The sequence below is a fragment of the Hippopotamus amphibius genome, chromosome 17, assembly GCF_030028045.1.
Source record: "Hippopotamus amphibius kiboko isolate mHipAmp2 chromosome 17, mHipAmp2.hap2, whole genome shotgun sequence".
Taxonomy (NCBI): Eukaryota; Metazoa; Chordata; class Mammalia; order Artiodactyla; family Hippopotamidae; genus Hippopotamus; species Hippopotamus amphibius.
Genome location: NC_080202.1, coordinates 57,644,526 through 57,664,642, shown reverse-complemented (window position 1 = coordinate 57,664,642; position 20,117 = coordinate 57,644,526). Strand labels below are relative to the sequence as shown.

Genomic DNA, 20,117 nt, shown 5'->3' with positions numbered 1-20,117 from the left:
TCTCTATTGAAAAAAGCCAGAGCTCCTTTTGCTGTGGACTGTACCCAGAGATTGGTTGCCTGACTCTGATCTGCCTCTCCCCACCCCCACCTCCCCAGCCAAAGGCTGACGCCAATTCCCCCGCCATTGCCCCTAGGTGGCCTGTCTTCGATGGGGCAGCCCCGTGAAGCCTTGGGTTCTCTGCTGCACCCTCACACTGTCCCAGCTAGGATCAGAGCCCGCACCCCTACTAGCAGGTCCTGGGACAGCGCAAAGTGACCACACAAACGGGAAAATATCGTTATTCAAACTACTCTGTTGGGTCCGAGGAGGACCTCTTTCTTACTCGTGAGACTGCTGGGACCTCGCAGCTGCGGAGCGAGATTGATTTTCCCTGCAACAGTCGCCCCCACCCCCGCCCCCACCCGGAGATGCACCCTTTGGCTGAAGGCTGTTAAAACTTTAGGGTCCTTTCCCCGAGGGGTGGCTCTCAATCCCCGATACGGGTGGAGGGAAATCAAAACAGATCCTGCGGGCCGCCCTGCCCAGCACCAGGAACTCGCCCCCGCCCCGCCGCGCCTCCCCTCCCCTCCAGCCTCTTGGTAACAAACACTTCCACTTCCTGAGCCCTTTTTCTTCTCCCGCGGCGGGGCGCCGCGCTGAGCGCAGAGGCCCGCCCCTGCGCGTTCCCATTGGCCGGTGTCGTTCACCCGCCAGTCCGCTGCCTCTGATTGGCCCTCGGTGGTCCGCCCCCTCCGTGTGGCCCCGCCCCCGGAATAAGTGGCCGGGGCTGGCTCCCGCGCGCTCAGACGCCGCGCGCGGCGGGGATTGGTCCGGCGGACCCGGCTGCGGCTCCTCGCAGGTGGCTGCTCCCGTCGCCGCTCGCGGGACCCCTGCTCGCTCGGCCCGTCCGGCGGCGCGGGGTCTCCCGGCCGCTCTCGCTCTCGCCGCCCGGCTCGCAGGGTGGGAAGAGGGGCTGGACCGTCCCGTCTCCGGACGCCGAGCGCACACCGCTTCGCGCCGCTGAGCCGTCGCAGGGCGAGATGAGCTCGGACGCGGCGGCCGGGGCGCCCCTGCCCCGGCTCTGCTGCCTGGAGAAGGGTCCGAACGGCTACGGCTTCCACCTCCACGGGGAAAAGGGCAAGGTAGGCCAGTTCATCCGGCTAGTGGAGCCCGGCTCGCCGGCCGAGAAGTCGGGACTGCTGGCCGGAGACCGGCTGGTGGAGGTGAACGGCGAGAACGTGGAGAAGGAGGCCCACCAGCAGGTGGTGAGCCGCATCCGCGCCGCGCTCAACTCCGTGCGCCTGCTGGTGGTCGACCCCGAGACCGACGAGCGGCTCCAGAAGCTGGGCGTTCAGGTCCGGGAAGAGATGCTGCGCGCCCAGGAAGGGCCCGGCCAGGCCGAGCCGCCGGCCGCCGCCGAGGAGCAGGGGGCCGGCGGCGACAATGAGCCGCCGGCCGCCGCGCCGGAGCCGCACGAGGCCGAGAAGAGCCACCAGGAGCGGGTAAGTGCCGGCTCGGGTCGGGTAGCGAGGCTGGAACCGGGTGGGAGGGAGAATGGTGGAGAGACCCAGGCGCCCCGGACGCCCAGCCCTGCTCCCGCTTGTCTTTCTGAAACTCGATCCTCACCCGGGAGACTGCTTCCGCCCCGCCGACCGAGCGAGCTGGCAGTTAGTCTTGAGGCTGCGACCCGCGAGCCCTACTCCCTCTCCCCAGACTGGGCTGGGACCCTGAGCGCCTTTGGGAGTGAGGATGGGGGAGGGGAAGGGGCGGCTCAAGGGAGCCGGGTCCACTTTTCCTCGACTCTGTCCCGCCCCTTCTGGTCCAAGTGGCCGGCTTCCTCCACGGCCCCTCTGGGTGGTAAGTGAAGCTGGGGTGAAGCTAGAGAGGCCCTGGCTTCAGAAAGCTAGAGGAATAACTGCCTCTTTCTGCGTGGAGCTGTAGCGCTGGGAGGGGAGGGGGTCTCAGGCTGGGTTCTCGGGTCTCTTCCCCCCTTCCCCACAGCCCGCTGGCCGGTGTATCATTAACGTAAGCCTGGCTGCACTTCATCCTCCTGAAGTCCTGTGTGACTTCTAAGAAAGAGAATCTCGATCCTTCCAAGGCAGTGTGTGTGGGTGGGGCTCAGGGAGGAGGTGCAGAGGTGTCTGGTCTAGGGGGTAGTGGTGGCTCTGACACCCGGGAGGATTTATGGTTCTCAGGAATGTGAGGAGTAAGCGCTAGCTTGTATCTGGGAGTGGCAGGGAGGACCTTGAAGGAGGAGAAATGGCTGGGGCGTGGGGGAAAGTGGTCCAGCATCACTGGGCCCTACCGCAGACAGTAGGTCACCATGGGTAGGTGGTCTTGCCCTGGCACCAGCTGTCTCACTCCAGTCCCTGGACAGCAAGCAGGCTGGTTGCTTTCTGCCCATGTTTGGTGTTTCCTCTCCTGACCCCAGCCTGGATCAGCTGCAGGAGGGGTAGCAGCAGAGCAGGAGTGGTACTGAGCCTTGCACGTCTGTAGAGTGAAGGGGGAGGCCTCAGGGTGAGACTGTGGGGAGAAGGGCTGGGGGCTTCCCCTGGCCCTGTTTGGCTTCACCAGCTCTCCACCTGCTGGCAGGGGTGTCTGTGGTGCCACTAGGAGCCTCCCTTGACAGAGAAAGAACACAGTTCAGCCTTTAAAGTAGAAGGTGGAGCCCGAGAGGACCAACTGGTTTGGGGAAAGTGAGGTCACCAGGAGCCCTGTCCAGCCAGAGCTGGGTGCTGGGAATACCAGGGCACCAGGCTCCCACTTCCTGCCATTGCCAAGATGGCATTGGCAAGGGTGGGGGTGGCGTCGGAGCACACCTGGCAGGGGTTTGACACCAGGGAGTTGGAACCCATGACCTCTGGTCCCAGACAGAAATCCAGTGTGAACTTTGTGCTGAGAGCATCTATTTACCATTCCCCCCCCCCGTTTTTTTTTTTTTTTTGGACTTTGGCACTTGCACAAGAGACCCGCCCCCCCCTTCCCCGCCAAGTTGCAGTCACGTTCAGCTCCTCCCAGAGCCCTTTTGGTTTTGCTGCTGGGTGTGGGAGGGCCTGCGAGAAGGTGAGGGACGCAGAGGCCCGAATGGAGGCTTAACCTAGCACATACGCCCCCCTCCAGGCCATCTGAGAAGCAGCAGCGCTTGGCTTCTGCTCCCTGGGCGAGCACAGGATGGGGTTCCCCCAGGTGATGGTGTAACGCCTGCAATTGGGTCTGTGCTTTTTGGGGCTAGTTCTTCCAGCCCGTCCCGGGACACCATCACCAGGCCTCTTGGGGTTTCAGGTCAACAAGCAAGTCAGAACTCTCGATAAAATGGGGGCGTTAGATTCCAGTGACACCTGCCTTCGCTAGAATTTTACAAATAATGGAAAGTACTTGAGCCCCTAGTGGGTGTCGGACTGAGCTCCTTGGACACCCAGGCATTCTAATCCCAGCTGCGAGCGGGGTCTCCCTTAGCAACTCTGCAGAGCCGCTCAGCAGCGTAAAGACCCACTGGTAGGAAATTCCCGTGAAATCTGGTATGGTGGGCATGTGGGTGACCTGCCCTGTCGTTGCAAAAAGAAAAAACAAATGTTAATAGACATCAGAAGGGTTCATTGTTCCCTGAAAAGACAAAGGATGTAAGGGGTATCTATGGCGGCATTTGAATGTTGATGATTAGTTCGCGTCTGAATTTGTTTGCAAAGTGGGGACTGTTATGACATCTCTGATAGGTCTCAGAAGAGAAAAAGGTGTTAATGGGAAAGTGTCATGTAGAGTAGGCGGCGGGTGGCATCTCATCGGGAACAGCGGCCTGGGTCGAGAACAATACAGGGCAGAGGGTGAGGGGTGCCCGTAGTACGGGTCTCAGAGGAGGTGGCAGGGGTGCTTCCAGCTCAGCCCACCTCCAGCCAGCGGGAGGGAGGGGCTGCATCACCCCTGCTCGCAGCCCGCCACAGTCAGAGGATAAGGCCTACATCATGGCCCACCCGCCGCAGTCACAGGATGAGGCCTAAACCCTTGAGCTGGGCGCTGGGCACAGGGGCCCGCAGCAGTGGCTGGGCAGGCCTGAGCCAGCTCAGCTGAACTGGCTGGGCCACCTCGAGCCAAGTTTCTCTAAGCTTCCATTTCCTCTTGTGTAAACTGGGGGTCACAGCAGTGGCCTCGTGGGGTTGGCAGGGTTACATGAGGGTGCCTGTTAAGCCAGGAGCTCAGAGCGTCCACTACGTGCTCAGTGAACGTTGGTTGCCAGGATCTGAATTAATAAATATTTCACAGTGATGGTTACACTCCCACCCAGGGGGCGGCTGGCCCTGGATCTGCCCCTCCCATCGGGCACGTGCAGCTGTGGCCAAGCCTGGCATCTGAAAGTGCTGCATCTGGGGTCGCTGTCATTGAAGAATCAGCCCTTCACAATCTGGCAGCCGTCTCTCTCGTCACCCCCAGCCCACCAAACCACACCGAGGGTCCGAACTCCCTCCCAGCATGCCAGGCACTCGGAGCCTTCGCACCTGAACTTGCCTGTGGAACCCTCAGTCCCCTTCTGTGCCGGGCATGCTCCCCAAGACCACTCACCTCCCAGGAAGCCTTTCCTCTACCCCGCAGGCCTCCTGAGCTCTTTCCTCTCCTCCTCTTGCTCGGTGTCCTTACACCTTTTCCTGCACTGAACATGCAGTATCTGAATCACCTGTTCGTATCTCCTCCACTGCCCTGTGCTGAGTCCCAAGGGCAACAGCTGTGGCCTATTTATGTTTATCTGCCCAGCGCTGTCCCAGGCACAGAGTAAGGAGGGGCTTGATAAATAATTTTTGCACAAAGGAATGCCCAGCAGCCATGGGGGAACTTTGTCCTAATTCACCTCCACCTCTGCCCAGCCCACTTGCGCCTGCTTGTGCCTCGAGAGCACACCCAGAGATCGGAATTCCAGATGGCGCTTCCTCACTCCTTTTTCTTGCCTACCAGCAGCTTCCATTTTAAGACTAGAAAGCCACAAGTGTGTGAATCCCGGCTCCGCCGCCCTCTGGCTCTGGGACCCTGATCAGTCAGCATTCCCCCCGTGAGCCTCAGTTTCTCCCTCTGTGAAACGGGGACCGCAGCCCCCACCCTGCAGGGTTGTGGGGGAGATTTGATGAGACGACAGGGAAGGTGTGTGTAAGTGCCCAGTTTGGGGTGGGTTCCGCCCACACCAGGCCCTGATCCCAGAGGCAGAGACAGTGCAGGCAGGCACCCCAGGCGGCAAAGTCGGGGGTGGGCACAGTTAGCTGGCAGCCTCCAACCTCTTTCCCACGTTCCCATTTCACCGGGACCAAGTTGGAGTCTGCAAGGGCAGAGCAGGGCTTGAGCTGCAGGATGTTTGACCTGGAAATGGACAGGGTGTGACGGCCTGTGTGCTGGTTCCTCCTCTTAAGCCACATACTTGGGATTTCTTGCTTCCCTGGGAGAGCCCCCGGTTCTGACCTTCTGGTTCCTGTTCAGTCCTGGAGATTGTCTTGGAGAGAGATAGGGGCTTCCTTCTCAAGGAACCCCATCATGTCTCCATGGGGTGGGGAGGGGCTTCTCTTCTTCCCCAGTCTTCACATCCCATGGGTCCCCGAGAAAGTAGGGGAGTGCTTAGGAATTAGGGGACGAAGAGGCCTAGCCAAGGTCTTGCGGGTGCTGCAAGCCTCTTACAGAGAGAAACCAGCGCTCTAGACCCCAATAAAGGGAGCTACTCTAAGCCTACGAGTTGGCCGGCCCTGTGCCCTAAAGATAGTGATACACACTTCCTTGATTTTTTTTTTTCCCCTCACCACAACCCTGCAAATTAGGTATTATTTTCTGCATTTTGTAAGTTGATGAATAGTAAGTAAATGGTAGCTATTATCTGTATGTGCTGTGTACTAAACATGCCTAGCTTATCTCAGTTAATCCACAGGAACACCCTGCAGAGTAGATAGCAGCTCCATTGCCCATGTGTGGAGACTGAGGCTCCATCAGTTCCGGGGGTGGCCCCAGGGTTCTGAGCTAGTGAGCCCATACCTTGCGGCGGGGCTGTGCCTGAGAATGCCGCTGTCTGCACATCCGTCCAGCCGCACGGTTGAGCTGTGCTTATGGGCCTGACCCTGCAGCTGGGTGTCTCTGCCCATCACGTTCCAGGCCACACCAGGGCCATCTCAGCAGCATAAATTCAAGCAGCAGAAACCAACTCCCTGCAAGGATCCAGGGCCCCCAGGTGCTTCTGTCCCCAGGGGACACCATCAGGAAAAGTGTCAGCCCTGATGGAAGGCCTCTGCCCACAGGGGCAGGCTCCAGGCCCCATCCCTTCTCTCATGATGGGCCCAGCCGGGAGTCTGGTGACCAAGTCTCTACCCTCATCCCCAGGGCCTGGAACTAGGGCTCTCCTGTAGCACAAAGGACTCCCCGCCGAGAGGCTGATCTTGACTATTGGCCTTGCCTTCCTCCCCGACCCCTCAGGGTAGGACAACCCACCACATTCCCAGACCATGTTTAGCTTCCCACGCCCCGAAAGGGACAAGTGTAGCGGATGCCATGAGGCCTGGGTTCTAGTGCCACTCTGGCTGTGGCACTGAGGCCAGAGCTCTAACTTCCCAGGGACAAAGCTCCGTCCTCTCCCTAGGCTTGTTATAAGGTGGTGAAGCTCAATCGAAACAGCAGAGACCACGGGCATGTGGAAGAGGCTGAGAGGGAGACCTCTAGGGTCTAAATGGGCCTTTTTGGCAGCTACTGGCCACAGGTGACTCTTAGCACTTGAAATGTGCTTGTCCAAATTGAGATGTGCTGTAAGTGTAAAATGGACACCAGGTTTTGAAAACTTAATATAGACACAAGGAAGTAAAATATCCCGTTAACAACTTTTCAATAGATTACGTGTTGGAATGATAACATCTTGGATATGTTGTGTTTACATAAGATACTAAAAGTGATTTCTCTTGTTCCTTTTTACTTTTTAACACTTTTTTTAACATGGCTACTAGAAACGTTTGTTACCTGCACGACTGGCATGCTGTTCCTGTGAAGCAGTGGTGCTCTAGATTGGAGCCTAAAGCCTGCCCTCTTCTCCTATCAGCTGTGTGTACTTGAGCAATTGATGCCACCTGTTTGAACCTGAGTTTCCTCATCTGTGAAGTGAGGGCGATAATACTTTCCTCGAAGGGTTACAATTGGGTCTTAATGAGAAAATACACTCATGAAGCCCTGGTGTGGTGCTTGGCCCGTAGGAAGCGCTCACTAAATGCCGGTTGCTCTTTGTTATTGCAAAAGAGCCCCAAGCTCACAAGCTCCAAGAAGGTCCTTACAGAGCCTCTTGAGACAGCCCACAGGAGTTAAATCTAGCAACTTCTGGAAGGAGGGTAAGGGATGAGGAGGGATGATGGTGGAGAGCCTGCAGGCCGGATGGATGTGCAGACACTGGAGTCAGAGTGGACGGGGTTCTCAGACACAGCCCCGCTACAAGGTACGGGCTCACTAGCTGAGAACCCTGGGGCCACCCCCGGAACTGATGGAGCCTCAGGCTCCACATATGGACAGTGGGGTTGATATCTACCTTGTAGGTCCACAGGGGCAGGCGGGCAGGCAGCGGCCAGCCTGGATGGTGTCCAGCCAGGCAGCAGCCCAGGTACCAGCCTGCTCCCTCCCGGGCTTGTCCAGCCCTGGGGAGACCCGAGCCAAACTCTCCATCGGGTGGGTCTCTGGCCAGCACCAGGAGGAAAGAGCCAGAGGGAGAACCTGGCTCAGGGTCCCTGTGTGGGGGGTGTCAGAGAAGCAGCCCCCACTTTATCATCTGCCTCCCTCCTGGATCCCACCCTGGGGGGCTCCAGAGAAGGGCCCTCCCCCTGAGAAACAGCAAGCACAAGATCAAGGGCTAGAGTCACTCCTTTTTTTTTTTGCAAAGGGAGGGGTCCAGCATTCCTCAGTGTGCCCAGACCTTGGGAAGGTGTCTTCCAGGATGAAATAAATGCCAGAGGCCATGGGCCCGTGGCAGCCAAGCCCTTGGTACCTCCCTTTGGGGTGAGGAGAGGATGCCTTCAGCCTAGAGCCCTGGACACTGGACAAAGGTCTGAGCTCCTGGTCACTTCCCAGCCTGCCCTAAGGACAGTGCCTCCATGCTGCCCAGCCACACGTCACCCCCCAGGCAGAGCCAGCTCGCTTCATCCTGGTTTCCTTGAAGAGCTGGCACCAGACCCAGGCCTGTGTCTCCAGAGCCCCGTGGAATGGCCTGAGCTGCCTCGCAGAGCAGCCCTGGCTCCTTTACCCCCAGTATATCCCACCCCTCCCCTGGCAGAACAGCTAGGGCTCCATCTCCCCAGCCTCCCACCCCTCTCCCCTTGTTGGGGCTGATTCTTCTGCATGGGGCAGCAGGGTACCATTCTTATCTTATTTATATAAACGAGAGCCCTTGGCTGGCTGGGCTGGGGGAAGGGCAGACTAGGGGAGGGGACCAGTCACCTCTGTCATTCCCCTGGCCACCCCGGTGGTCTTCCTGCTCCTCCAGCCACCCCTTCTGGGGCCGGGAGCTGCTGGCCTGTTTTCTATAGGGTCCATCACCATGGCACTGGCCTGGGAGGGACTGGGCCCAGCGGGGCGTTGGCCGCCAGCCGCCCTCCCGAAGCAGGAGCAGGGAGTGGCCCTGGGCCTGCTCCCCAGAGACGGTCACCGGGATTAGGGTATCGACTTTCCCCAGCTTTCCAGGTGGCTGCTGGTGGTGCCTATTGAATTCCGTGCCCGACGTCCGCTCCCTGGGCTGCGTGGGTGGAGGTGACTGGGCGGCCACTTGGGGTGGGCCTGGGCTCCCTGGTGGAGAGGGCAGGTCTGGGCAGGGCTTGGGACAGCCCGAGCCCTGGGGGGTGGGAGAAGCCCCCGTGGAAAGAGTCTGGAGGCAGCTCTCCTGGTGGGGTCTTTTCCAGAAAGAGGGTCCGGCAATGTCTGGAAGCCAGAGACTCATCCAGCCCCCAGCCACCCCAGCCCATTTGCACAGCCTGTCGGCCACCATGGCCCCATGGTCCTTCCTCTCACTTCTGTGCCAGTCTCCTCGCTGAACAGATCCTGACTTTAACTTCTGAGCTGTCCACCTGAGGTGCTGAACACTCTAGGGCCATGTTCCCCTTGAAGTCACCCCACCCCCAGGGCTAGACCCCTCTGGAGCCGCCACCGTGGCACAGGGTCCCTCCTGAGCTCCTGGGGGCCACAGACCAGGCCCAAGATGCCCTGGACCTTCCATTTACTCCCCTTGCACGAGTTCTGGGGGTGCGGGCTCAGAGCGGTGATGGCCAAGCTCTGGCCAGTGCCTGGCACCTCCTCATCTTCCTTTCTCAGGGCTGGGAGCTGCCAGGACTCCTGACAGCACCAGCCTCCACCAGGCTGGGATGGGCTCCTTTGATGGGCTGACTCAGCAGCTGGCAGTGACACCTCCTGGAGGCAGCTGAGGGGGGGTGGAGAGAAACATGGGAAGAGTGGGAAACCCCCCCTCCCCAGTCCCGTGGGACGGGCGGGAGCCTCCGGGGACTTGGGAAGGTGGGAGCTGGGTGGGGCTCTATACTTGTCTGAGTGCTTCGAAAAATGCCTGGGGTTTCCTTGTCCCCCGGCGCAGCCATCCCCAGAAAGCAACAGAACAGGTCCCGGTGCAGGGGGACGTGGGCAGCGGGACCCCTCACAGACGAGTGCACTGTTTCCTGAAATCCTCATGGCTTGGTGGCACGGGCAGAGGACCAGGCAAGGGTCCCCAGGTGAGAGGTGCTCAGGATCAGTACGCGAAGCCCGCAGCACAGAGACCCGTCACGGGGGGCCACGAGTGCCGCCCCGCCAGCCGGGAGGGCACCCGGAGCTGCCAGGCTTGCTGGCTGCCGTGTCGCCCTGCGAGAGGGCAGGCCGCGAGCCCCGGAAGGAAGCCTGCGGTTTCATCATCTCTGAGCCCCTCCCAGCAGAAGCTGCAGCCAGTGTTTGCGACTCCTCGGCTCCAAGTGGGCCTCCTCCAGGCCTGGGCTTGGGTCCTTCCAGGGATGGTGGCAGGAGCACACGTCCCAGGTCAGAGCCCGGGGCGGAGTCCTGGCTCCTCCACCGTGCAGCTCTGACGTCCTCCGGCAGTGGGCTTCACGTCTCAGTTACCCCTAACCACCCCCCACCCCCATCTGGAGGATGGGAGGAAGGCTCCCTGGAGTGAGGGGCGGCGGGAGGAGCAGGAGGCATCCGAGCTGCCCTCTCCCTTCCCGTGATTCACACCTGCCCCCCCACTTTCTCTGGGTGACTGCGGAGCACCGCCCGAAGAAAGCTAAGAAAGCTGAGCCTGCCCCGTGGTAGCAACTGGTCGGACCTGTTCCTGCTCACCGGGGCCTGGGGGAGGGCTGGGCTGGCAGCTCTGTGGAGGGATTAGCTCGAGGGGAGAAGAGCCTCCCTCCCTCCCGGAACTGGGGGGGGGGGGGGGGGCGCTGCGGGGGCGGGCTGTGGGAGGGGCTCCCCCCGCCCAGGGTAAGCAGTGGGGAGGTCATTTGCAGGGAGGACCAGGAGGGGGATGCGGAGACCTGGGGAGAGGAGGGTGCCTCCGTGGGCCCCCCACCTTTTTATGCGCACTTAAGCGTCTCTGCTGTTGTCTGGAATGAGAGGCAAGGACGCCCGGGGCCTCTGGCCCAGATTAGGGTAAACCCAGGCCTAACTGTCACCTCACCGCTCCTTCCTGTCTTGGCCTCTCCACACCCCCCACCAACATCCTGAAACACAGAAAGGCCCGGCCAGGCATCTAAAGGAAAGCAGAGTCACGCTCCTTTGGCCAGTTCCCGCGCCCCACCCCCCCAGAACAGAGGGGTGGGGACTGAGCCTCTACCGCAGGTGGCAGCTGCCTCCTGGGGCCTGCGAGTTGGAGCAGGAGGCCTGAAAGTCCTCCCCTCCCTCGCCACCCCACCTTCACCTTCTCTCCCAGCTGGGGAGAGAGGTTTCAGAGCAACCCGGCACCCCACCCACAGAATCTCACGGCTCAGCTTCCCGTGACTGTTCCCTGGTAATGGGAAAGCCTCCAGGTGCACGGGGATTTTCGCGTGGTCAGCTGTTCCCACATATGTTAATTACCCCCTGGACCTCCTAGCAACCCTGGGAGGCAGGTGGCACTAGGAATGATCTATAAACGAGGAACCGGAGGCTCTGAGAAGGAAATGACTTGCCCCAGGTCATGTAGCTCCTAAGCGGGAGATCCTGGAACCTGGGTCAGGGCCCTGACTTCAGCTTTTGCTCCTTGCCCGGCATCCGGGTGATAATTCAGAGCTGGGAGAAGGGGAGAGGGACTCCAAGTCAGTCTGTGGGCTCTGGCCCTCTCACACCATATTCCCTCCATCATGTAAACGTGCCCTAGGGCTGTAGCTTCTGAGCTAAGCTGCTTAAGGTGGCCCAAGGATGGTGAAAACTGTTTTCCGCTGAGAGTCTGAGTGTTTAAGCGCAATCTGCCTGTGCCCTTGCACTGGGTCCCCCTCTCCAGACCATGGCCGCAGCCACACGGGGCTCCCGTCAGCCCAGCCCTGCTTTCTACCACCTCCTCCCCATTCAGGCTCCTTGGGGACCAACAGGGTCTTTGGGGTCCTCTTGCTGCCTTTGCCCTCTGTCGTGGTTCTGCTGGTGGGATATGCTTGTCCTGCCAGGACCCCTGGCTGCGCCTTGCTCAGGTCTGTGGTCATCTGGCCCCAGCTCCCTTTAGGCTGGGCTGTTTGGCTTGGTGGGGATGAGAAGGGAGTCCCTGTGGGTGAGGAAAGGCTTTACTGTAAACATGCTGACCAGCTTTGAGAAACCAGCTGCCCTTGCTTCCCCCACTGCAGAGGATAGGGTACACAAGGCCTGGAGGTCCCCAGTTATATGTCCCCGGTACCCAGCCAGACTGGCAGGGGTGCTACCCCACTCCCCCAGGAGGGGGCCAGATGAGCCATTAGCTGGGAGGGATGAGGTGGCCATGTAGATAACGTGATCACCCTTAGAGTGTCAAAAGGGGAGAGACTTCAGCTAATCTGCTCCCACCCCTCCCAGAAGAGGGGCACGATGGCCTGGACACAGGGGCGGCGCTCTGCCCAGGGTCACCTGGGCAGGTTGCTGCATTGCAGGGTCTCAGGCCTTCTGAGTCCCAAGCCAGCATTCTCCCTTGTTGCTGTGTAGGATCTAAGCAAGCTTGAGTTCTGCCCGGGTCTTCCTTGGTGGGGAGATGGGCTCAGGCACAGAGCAGGGAGGGTGACGCCCGGGATGCCGTGGAGTGACCACGGCCCCTCCTTTCTCCCTGCAGCGCGAGCTTCGGCCTCGGCTCTGTACCATGAAGAAGGGCCCCAACGGCTATGGCTTCAACCTGCACAGCGACAAGTCCAAGCCAGGCCAGTTCATCCGGGCAGTGGACCCAGACTCGCCTGCTGAGGCCTCGGGGCTCCGGGCCCAGGACCGCATCGTGGAGGTAACGCTTCTTACCCTCTTCCCAGGCTCTTCCTTCCTGACTGTCTCCCTTGAGGCAGGCGTCACACCATCTGCTCCTTCGTTAGCCCGTGAGGCTGGGACAGCCCATAGATGCCAGATAGATGGATGGAGGGAGGGAGGGAAGGGGAGGTGAGAATGGTGGGTGAGTGGGCAGGAGGGAAGGAAAGAAAGATGGGGTAACTCCCTGGCGGTCCAGTGGTTAGGACTCCACACTTCCACTGCCAAGGCCTGGGTTCAATCCCTGGTCGGGGAACTAAGACCCTACAAGCCACGTGGTATGGCCAAAAAAAAAAAAGGATTTAAAAAAATGGAAAGGAGGGAAAGACGGGGGATGGATGGATGGACGGCCGGCCGGAAAGAGAGACAGACTGACTTCTTTCTTGCCTTCATCTCCCCTGGGCTCTTCTTCACTGAGCAGACACACTCAGTGGCTGGGGCCACTGCCAGAGCTTCCCGCTGCCAGAGGCCTCTGTGCCAGGCACAGGGGTGGGGGTGGAGGATGAAATCCTTTTTCCGAGTGGGGCTGTCAGACACACTGTTACACTCTTGTGCTGAGCTCGTCAGGAGAGGAAACATGAACCAAGTGCCTTGGGCAAGTCCCAGAATCTCAGTCTTAGAACCTTGGAGCTGGAAGATCAGCTCTCCCAAGACTTCTCATTTTACACGTGAGCAAACCAAGGCCCTGGGAAGGAAGTACCTAGAAAAGCTGGGGCCCTACCCGGCCTCCCAGATCTTTCCCGTCCCGTCTGTCCCAGCTGTGTTTGTTCAGTCTCGGCTGGGTATTTTCTTTGGCTTTTCCCACGTGTCCTGCCTCCCCATCTGACCGTCAAGTTGGGAGGACCACTTGGCCTGATTCAGGACTCCACAGGCAAGGAGGGGCTGAGTGTCCCCCAATTGCCAACTGGCTGAGGACAAAAAGGACCCCTTGTACCGCCTCCACCTGCCCCGCCCCCGCCACCCAAACTGAGACCTGTGCCGGTAACCCCTCCCCCTCCCCACAGGTGAACGGGGTCTGTGTGGAGGGCAAGCAGCACGGGGATGTGGTGTCTGCCATCAAGGCTGGCGGGGACGAGGCCAAGCTGCTGGTGGTGGACAAGGAGACTGATGAGTTCTTCAAGAAATGCAAAGTGATCCCTTCTCAGGAGCATCTGCACGGTGAGCAGGGCAGGCAGCCCAAGGGTCAGGGATGTGCTGTAGACTTAGTACTGTGTCCCACGGGAAGGGAGGCAGGCTGTGTGGGCTGGGAGAGGGGGTCAGGGAGAGGAAGCCAGCATTGGCCGTGGGTTTCTGAGGGTGGTGTGTGACGGAGGGACGCTGGCACGAGGGGTGGCGAGACGGAACGGAGCTGCTGATTCCCAGGCCAAAGCTGCAGCGCCAGAGGGAGGCCTGAGCCCCACCCCTGTATCCCCTGCAAGCCCTCGGGGCAGTGCTGGAGTAAGGAAAGGGTTAACTCTGGGGAAGCTTCCAGCCTTAGCTTGGTCAGATCAGAGTCCAGTGACAGGGGCCCAGTGCCTCCCCTTCCCTTCTCTCAGGTTGTCCTGGAAACCCAGGCTCACTGGCTCTAGTGAGCAGTGGGTCCCTGGGCCCCTGCCCTCCCCCTCCCCCACATCACCCTGCCAAGCCTGGCACCTCCCCCGCCCTAGCCCAAGCCAGACAGGGCAGGGCTGCTGCACCAGTACAGGGAGGAGCTGAGCCGCGTGGTGCTCTGCGCCCTGGTCTGGACTTTCTCCCTGGGAAGATGGCTCCTGGAGGGGTGGGGGGCGGGGCAGAACCTCTTTGGACTTTGCAGTGGGTGGGGCCTCCCTGAGGGTCATATTTGTAGCAGACCGGTCCACACAAAGGTCCTGCCACAAACTTAGATCCTCAGTTGGAGGGGCCCAGTGGGTCCTGGGGATTCCTGGAAGCGGGGATGGGTCAGTTAGAAGTCACTGGACTCTGGGCATGGGAGGTAGGGACCGCCTTACTCTTGTCTCTCAAGTTCGTGGAAACCAGGTAACTCAGATAATCCCCTTCCTCGTTAAGGGGGAAACTGAGGCCCAGAGAAGCACCCATCTTGCTCTTGGCGACATGGTGTGGGAAGACACAGCTGAAATCTGGCTTTTCCTCAGCTGCTCAAATACCTTCCCCGGCCTCCCCCCAGCATCCTTCTCCCCCCACCCCTAAGTCACCAACCTCAGACAGCTGTCCCTCTTCTGTCCCCCTCAGGCTGGGTGGCAAGGGCCCTGGGGACCTCAGTGACTGCAGCCTCTGGCCAGAGGACCTGCACAGGGAGACCTGGGGGCAGGTCCCCTCCCCGGGTGTCCCCCCTCCCAGCGGCCACCTCCTGACCACAGTGAGACATCCTACAGCTCGTGGGGGAGGGGCTGCTGGGGAGGTGGGTGGGAGTTAGTGTCCCTGTGTGCCAGCGGTCCCCTGCCCAGCCTCTGTGGGAAAGCTGCGTGACAGTCAGGTACGCCTGCCTGTGCCCGGGCCCGGTCCAGGGGAGGAGAAAGACGCACACTGATCTTAAGCTAGGAGTTCAGAAGAAACCCACCCAGGCTGACCAGTCCCCAAAGACAGAACAGCGCCCCTTGCAGCCAGGTGGGGCGTCCGCCCTGAGTGAGCCCAGGGAGGGTGACCCGGGGCTTGTTGTCTCTCCCTCTGACCCCTCCTGCTACCAGCAGGTTTCCCATTGGCTGGGGGAGGGCACACCCAGGACTCCGCCCTGAGCCCTCTGGTCCCCCCCATCCCCACACTGGCCGGTAGGAGTCGGGGTTCTCTTCTCTCTCAGCTGATATGCAGGTACTGATCATAACCAGGCTGTGGTCCCAGTTCTGGTGACACCATCGTTCCCTAGGAAGCACCTGAAACATACTGATTCCTAGGCCTGTCCCAGACCCACAGAAACAAACTCTGGTGCCACAGCCCAGGAATCTGTATTTCTAACAAGCCTCCCAGGTGGCTGGTAGGCAGTCGGCCTGGAATTTCAACCCCATCTAGGACAGTGCTTTTTCAAACAGCTCCTTACTCATCAGCGGTTCGTGGGATGAATTGAGTAGGCGGAGACCAGCATCAGTTTGGTTTTGTTTTTAATGAAACCGAACAGAAAATATCAAAAAGTACTGTGACGTAGTAGGGGCAAGTGGTTCTGTTAAATGTTTGTTGGACACACACATAATCCGCATGGGTGCTGACCTGTGCACCTGTCGAAGGTGCTCACAGTGCGTGGCAGTCAAGAGACGATGACACGCTGACCTTGGGGAACAAGAGCTATTTATCTGCCCAGACCCCCCAAGTCCCACCGGCCTCCGTGCCCCACTCGGTCCCCGGAGCTTCTGACTCACCTCCGTCCTTTCCTCCTTCACCTCCTAGGTCCCTTGCCTGAGCCCTTCACCAACGGGGAGATCCGGAAGGTAAAGGCAGACCCCTAACTGTTTCTCTGGTTCTCGGGCCTGGGGTTGCAGGAAGAGGTGGGAGGATAGCGTCTGGCTCAGGTGGAAACGAAAGGAGGAAACGATGGGTTTCCAGGTGGCTCCCTCCTGAGCCCCAGGCTATGCAACTGCCCCTTTATCCCTCAGTCCTTGCCTGCTGCCAAGGCAGCGGGGAGGGGGATGGGAGGCCTGGCCCGGCCCCTCTGTAGCCCGTCATCCTGGGTGACAAGCTCCGCCTTCAGCTCCTCACCACACAGAGGAGGCCATTCTTCCCCCCAAGAACAGAGCTGCAGTGTCTGGCCGCACGCTCCCCGGCCCCTGCTACTTCCAGTCTGGGTTGTTGGAAGAACAAAGCCCCTCCTCCCCGGGCAGAAGGGAAGAGAAGGCAGCGGAGGCTGGGGGAGAGAGATGGCGGGGCTGGGGCCAGCTGGGGCCACAGCAGAACCCAGGCAGGAGCTGAGCGCCAAGCTGCCGCCCTGGCCAAGGCCTCGGCTCTCAGACGGACCGACTCGGGGTCGGACCACGGAGGGGCATCTCTCTGCAGGGTCTGCTGAAAGGCTTCCCTTCCCTGGGGGCTCCTGCCGGCGAGGGGGGCGGGGGCAACAGCAAGGGGGTGGCCCTGGACCACCTGAGCCTCCTGTTCGTCTGCCTGTGGATCTAGAACTCTCATCTACCGTATTCCTTCAGAGTCCTTCTTGGCTGCTTTGGGGTTGATTTCGAGAATCCTGGGGTCAAGTCCAAGTAAACAGTCAGGTGGGCTGCAGGAGATTCGGGGAGCACCAGAGTGTTCCCCCATGCCAAGCAAACATGCTCCCGGTGTCCCCACACTCCAGGAGGCCCCTCCTGGGTCGCTGTCCCAAAAGGCGAGTCAGCCCTGAAGGCTGCACTGGGAGGACTGGGTGGGTGACTGCGCTAATCCCATGGTGGGGGTGGACGGTCCGTCCCACCTGGGGGGTGGAACCAGGCTACCCTCTGATCCCTGGAAGAATGTGAAAATGTAAATCCCCGAGGGGCCCTGGCAGGCTCAGGAGGTGCGGCTGTGGGGTGGATGGCAAGGGCTTGAGTGGAACGTCTCAGACCAAGGCCCTGTCTTCCCCGGGAAGGCCCTTCCTCACTCAGGGCTGCCCACCCACACCCTTCCTCCTCTCTGTGCCAGGAGAACAGTCATGAAGCCCTGGCCGAGACGGCCTCCGAGAGTCCCAGGCCAACCCTGGCAAGATCCACCTCCAGTGACACCAGTGAGGAGGTAAGCTGGCCAGGCTGGCAGGCGGGGGGTGGCACTGAGTGACAGGAAGTCCGTTCCCAGGCCACACTCGTTCCTGGTACACCAGCCTGCGTGGAGGTCACATGCTGAGCCACGTTCTGTTCTTGTGACCTGGCTTCCCCGGGCACTGCCCCAAGGGAGCCACCTCACCAAGGCACTAATCCCCACTCTCTGCCGCTGCCTCCTCTTACAGCTGAATTCCCAAGACAGCCCCAAGAAAGAGGACTCCACGGCACCGTCATCTACCTCCTCCTCCTCCGACCCCATCCTGGACTTCAACATCTCCCTGGCCGTGGCCAAAGAGAGGGCGCACCAGAAGCGCATCAGCAAACGGGCCCCGCAGATGGACTGGAGCAAGAAAAACGAACTCTTCAGCAACCTCTGAGCGCCCCTCCCACCAGCCACCAGGAAAGCTGGCAGGGCCGGGCCAGCCCCACGCCCCGACCCGACTCCTTCCCCCTCTTCCCCACTTACCCCCAAATCGACATACAAATCAGCACCAGCGTCTCCACTCTTGGCAAATCTGATTTTTCTAGAGAACTATGTTCTTCCCTTACTTCAGGGAAGGTGACTGTTTTTCCGTCCTGCCCCGATAGAAAAGCAGGCTGTCCCCCTCCCCACTGGTGCTTCAGCCTACCAGGTGTCCCCCTGTCACCCCCCCGGGACATCACTGGGACCTCCACCAAGCAAGGATCATGGGACTGGGGAGAAGTCTCCTTCCCTCATGACCCCAAGTGATGACTGGGTCCAGGATTGATCAAGGGCTCAGATCCCAGCAACATCTCGGAGTGGACAGGAGGCCGTCTCCTAAGAGCTGTGACTTGGGCATCTTATTTTTGTTTTCTTGGTTTTTTGTTTTGAAGAGTGCAGTACCACGGAGTTTAGAGGGACTTTCATTTCCTTGATTAACATGATTTTTCAGGTTGTTGCATCTAAGACGTAGCAGTGGCCTTAGGCTTCAACTTTTTTGTTTCTGCTCCCACCTCCAGAGACCTGGGCAACATGGGGAGGGTTTGGCCACCTCCTGCCCAGCCCTGAGCCAGGCACAATTGTAAGGAAAATCTATCAGAAATTCAGCTGGTTTCTCCAAACCCACCTTGGCCTCTGTGTTTTCCTTTGGAGTTCTGTCCATGGGTGTGTCCGGGGTGGCCTCTGGCAGAGAGTGTAGCGTACAGCTGGGGGGAGAGGATGGTCCAAGGCTCCATGTGACCCCCAGCCCGGAGCCGGAGGGGGGGTGGCTTTAACCAGAGGGCCTCGAGCCTGTAGCTGCTGGGTGGCCAGGCCATGTTTGGGTCCTGTGGGAGGACCCACATGCCCCCACGTGCTTGGCTTGGTGGGGTTGCCCTGGAGGGACGTTCATCAGGGAACGTGGGAGCTAGACCCACGTGCTCAGAGGGCTCCGAGAGGTACCTCGACGCCAGGAGCGTTGAAAGTGTGAATCCAGGATGGAGCTAGGCTGGGAAAGAGAAGGCCTGGCTTTAATCTTTCCGCCCACAGCCAGCGAGGTACAGGATTCCCAGGAGTGGCCTGAGCTGGTCCCAGATACTGTTATCTTATCTGGTCGTGGACCTGACTGGAGGGACTGGGGGAAAACAAACCTGGGGGCCCCCCCGCCCCCCGGCCCTGGGACGTGCTTGAGGCAGGTGGGGTGGAGGGGACTTTCCAAGGGTGAAATGCCCTGCTCCTCCACGAGAGACCCGGGTCCCTTATACCTCTGGCCCCTGATGCCACATCCTAGAGGCCTGCCAGGGTGGCCTGCCAGGGCCAGCTTCCTGGGCAGCTGCTCAGAAGGAAGGGAAGCTGGCCCTGGGCTATTCTCCACCCAACCGGGAGACCACACTGGACCAGGGAGGGGACCCGTGGAGCCCTTGGGGTTGAGAGAAGGGCAGGTCACTATCTGGCCATCACTCTCTGACCTGTTAAGGTCTGAATTCCACCACTGTTAAGAGAAACCTTCCCAAACCCTTATCACACCACCTACAGCAGCGGTTAGGCTGGGCCTGGCCTGCCCCCACCCCACCCTTTGACCCCTGATGGACCCCCTGCAGGTGAGCGGGCCTGAGGACGGCCCCACCGGGCTGGGGAGGGGCCCCTCCCTACCTCACCTGCTGGGTGGGGAAGCCCTGAGGACTTTTGACTCTGATTAAGCTGGGGACAGGTGCTGGCGACAGGTGCAGGGCACAGGTGGCTCAGAGGGAAAATGTGCTGAGAGTCCCACGTGAGAGGCCTGGGAGCTGGGAGGCCTCGGCCGCGATTCTGACTCTGCCCCAACTTGCCTGGCACGCTTTCCTCCCCTCGAAAATGCCCTAGGTGCCCTCGAGTCTCTTCTCCAATTGTGTCTTGAAACATGCCTGGCTTTTCTTGATGGCCACCCCAGGTTACAACGGGGCAATGACGGGGCACCAACAGGGCACGAGAGATGACTGGGTGTCGCCCTCGCTCTGAGGCGGGGAGACCTGGCCGGCGCTGCCTGACCATCCTGACCCTGTGCCTCCGGCGCCCCCTAGTGGCCTTGGCAGGTGCAGCTGCTCCCAGAGGCGGAGGGATGAGGCCTGGAGAAAGAGGACACGGGAGCCTCCAGGAGGACACCGCCGAGTGGCCTCTGTTTCCTCCTGCAGCCCTTGCGACTGAACAGGAGGCCCAAAGCTTCATCACGGCAGGGGGCGGGGGGTGGCTACTCCAGCCACACGGAGCCATATCCAAAACGAACTCCACCCTCAAAACTGGCTCCAAAGAGACAGGAGCAAGGACAGCTCGCCCACTTTCCAAGCCACCTGTTTGTGCTTCAGGGCCGACCGCCTTCATTTCCAAACCTCCCGGGGTCACACCCACCTGCTTCTGCAGGATGACAGAGGACCGAGCTACGCCCTTCCCACCCCTGCGAGGCTGGACCAGATGCCGCAGGCTGGCCCTCCTGGTAGCTCACCCCCACCCAGGCCCAATGAGAGAACAGGGCAAGCTGCATGCAGTGTGCTTTACTCCCGCTCCTCCAGGGGAATGGGAGGTGCTGCCTGTTCACCAGGCCCCGCCTCGTCTCCAGCTCCACCCCCACC

The 20,117-nt window shown here is 60.3% G+C and overlaps 1 protein-coding gene across 1 annotated transcript; it reads left to right on the top strand.

Annotated features, from left to right (window-relative positions):
- Positions 1 to 780: 780 nt before the first annotated feature.
- Positions 781 to 18,157, top strand: NHERF1 (NHERF family PDZ scaffold protein 1). The gene is made up of 6 exons (XM_057716475.1): positions 781 to 1,484; positions 12,209 to 12,370; positions 13,392 to 13,545; positions 15,742 to 15,782; positions 16,957 to 17,046; positions 17,258 to 18,157. Exons 1-6 carry the CDS (start codon positions 1,023 to 1,025, stop codon positions 17,447 to 17,449), a joined length of 1,101 nt encoding a protein of 366 aa, XP_057572458.1. The 5' UTR covers positions 781 to 1,022; the 3' UTR covers positions 17,450 to 18,157.
- The last annotated feature ends 1,960 nt before the right edge of the window (positions 18,158 to 20,117 follow it).

Excerpts from the sequence above, each read along its gene's own strand:
- NHERF1 (XM_057716475.1), top strand. The coding sequence starts at position 1,023 with ATGAGCTCGGACGCGGCGGCCGGGGCGCCCCTGCCCCGGCTCTGCTGC. Across the intron at positions 12,371-13,391 it reads CCCAGGACCGCATCGTGGAG|GTGAACGGGGTCTGTGTGGA; the intron begins GTAACGCTTCTT and ends CCCTCCCCACAG. Across the intron at positions 13,546-15,741 it reads TTCTCAGGAGCATCTGCACG|GTCCCTTGCCTGAGCCCTTC; the intron begins GTGAGCAGGGCA and ends TTCACCTCCTAG.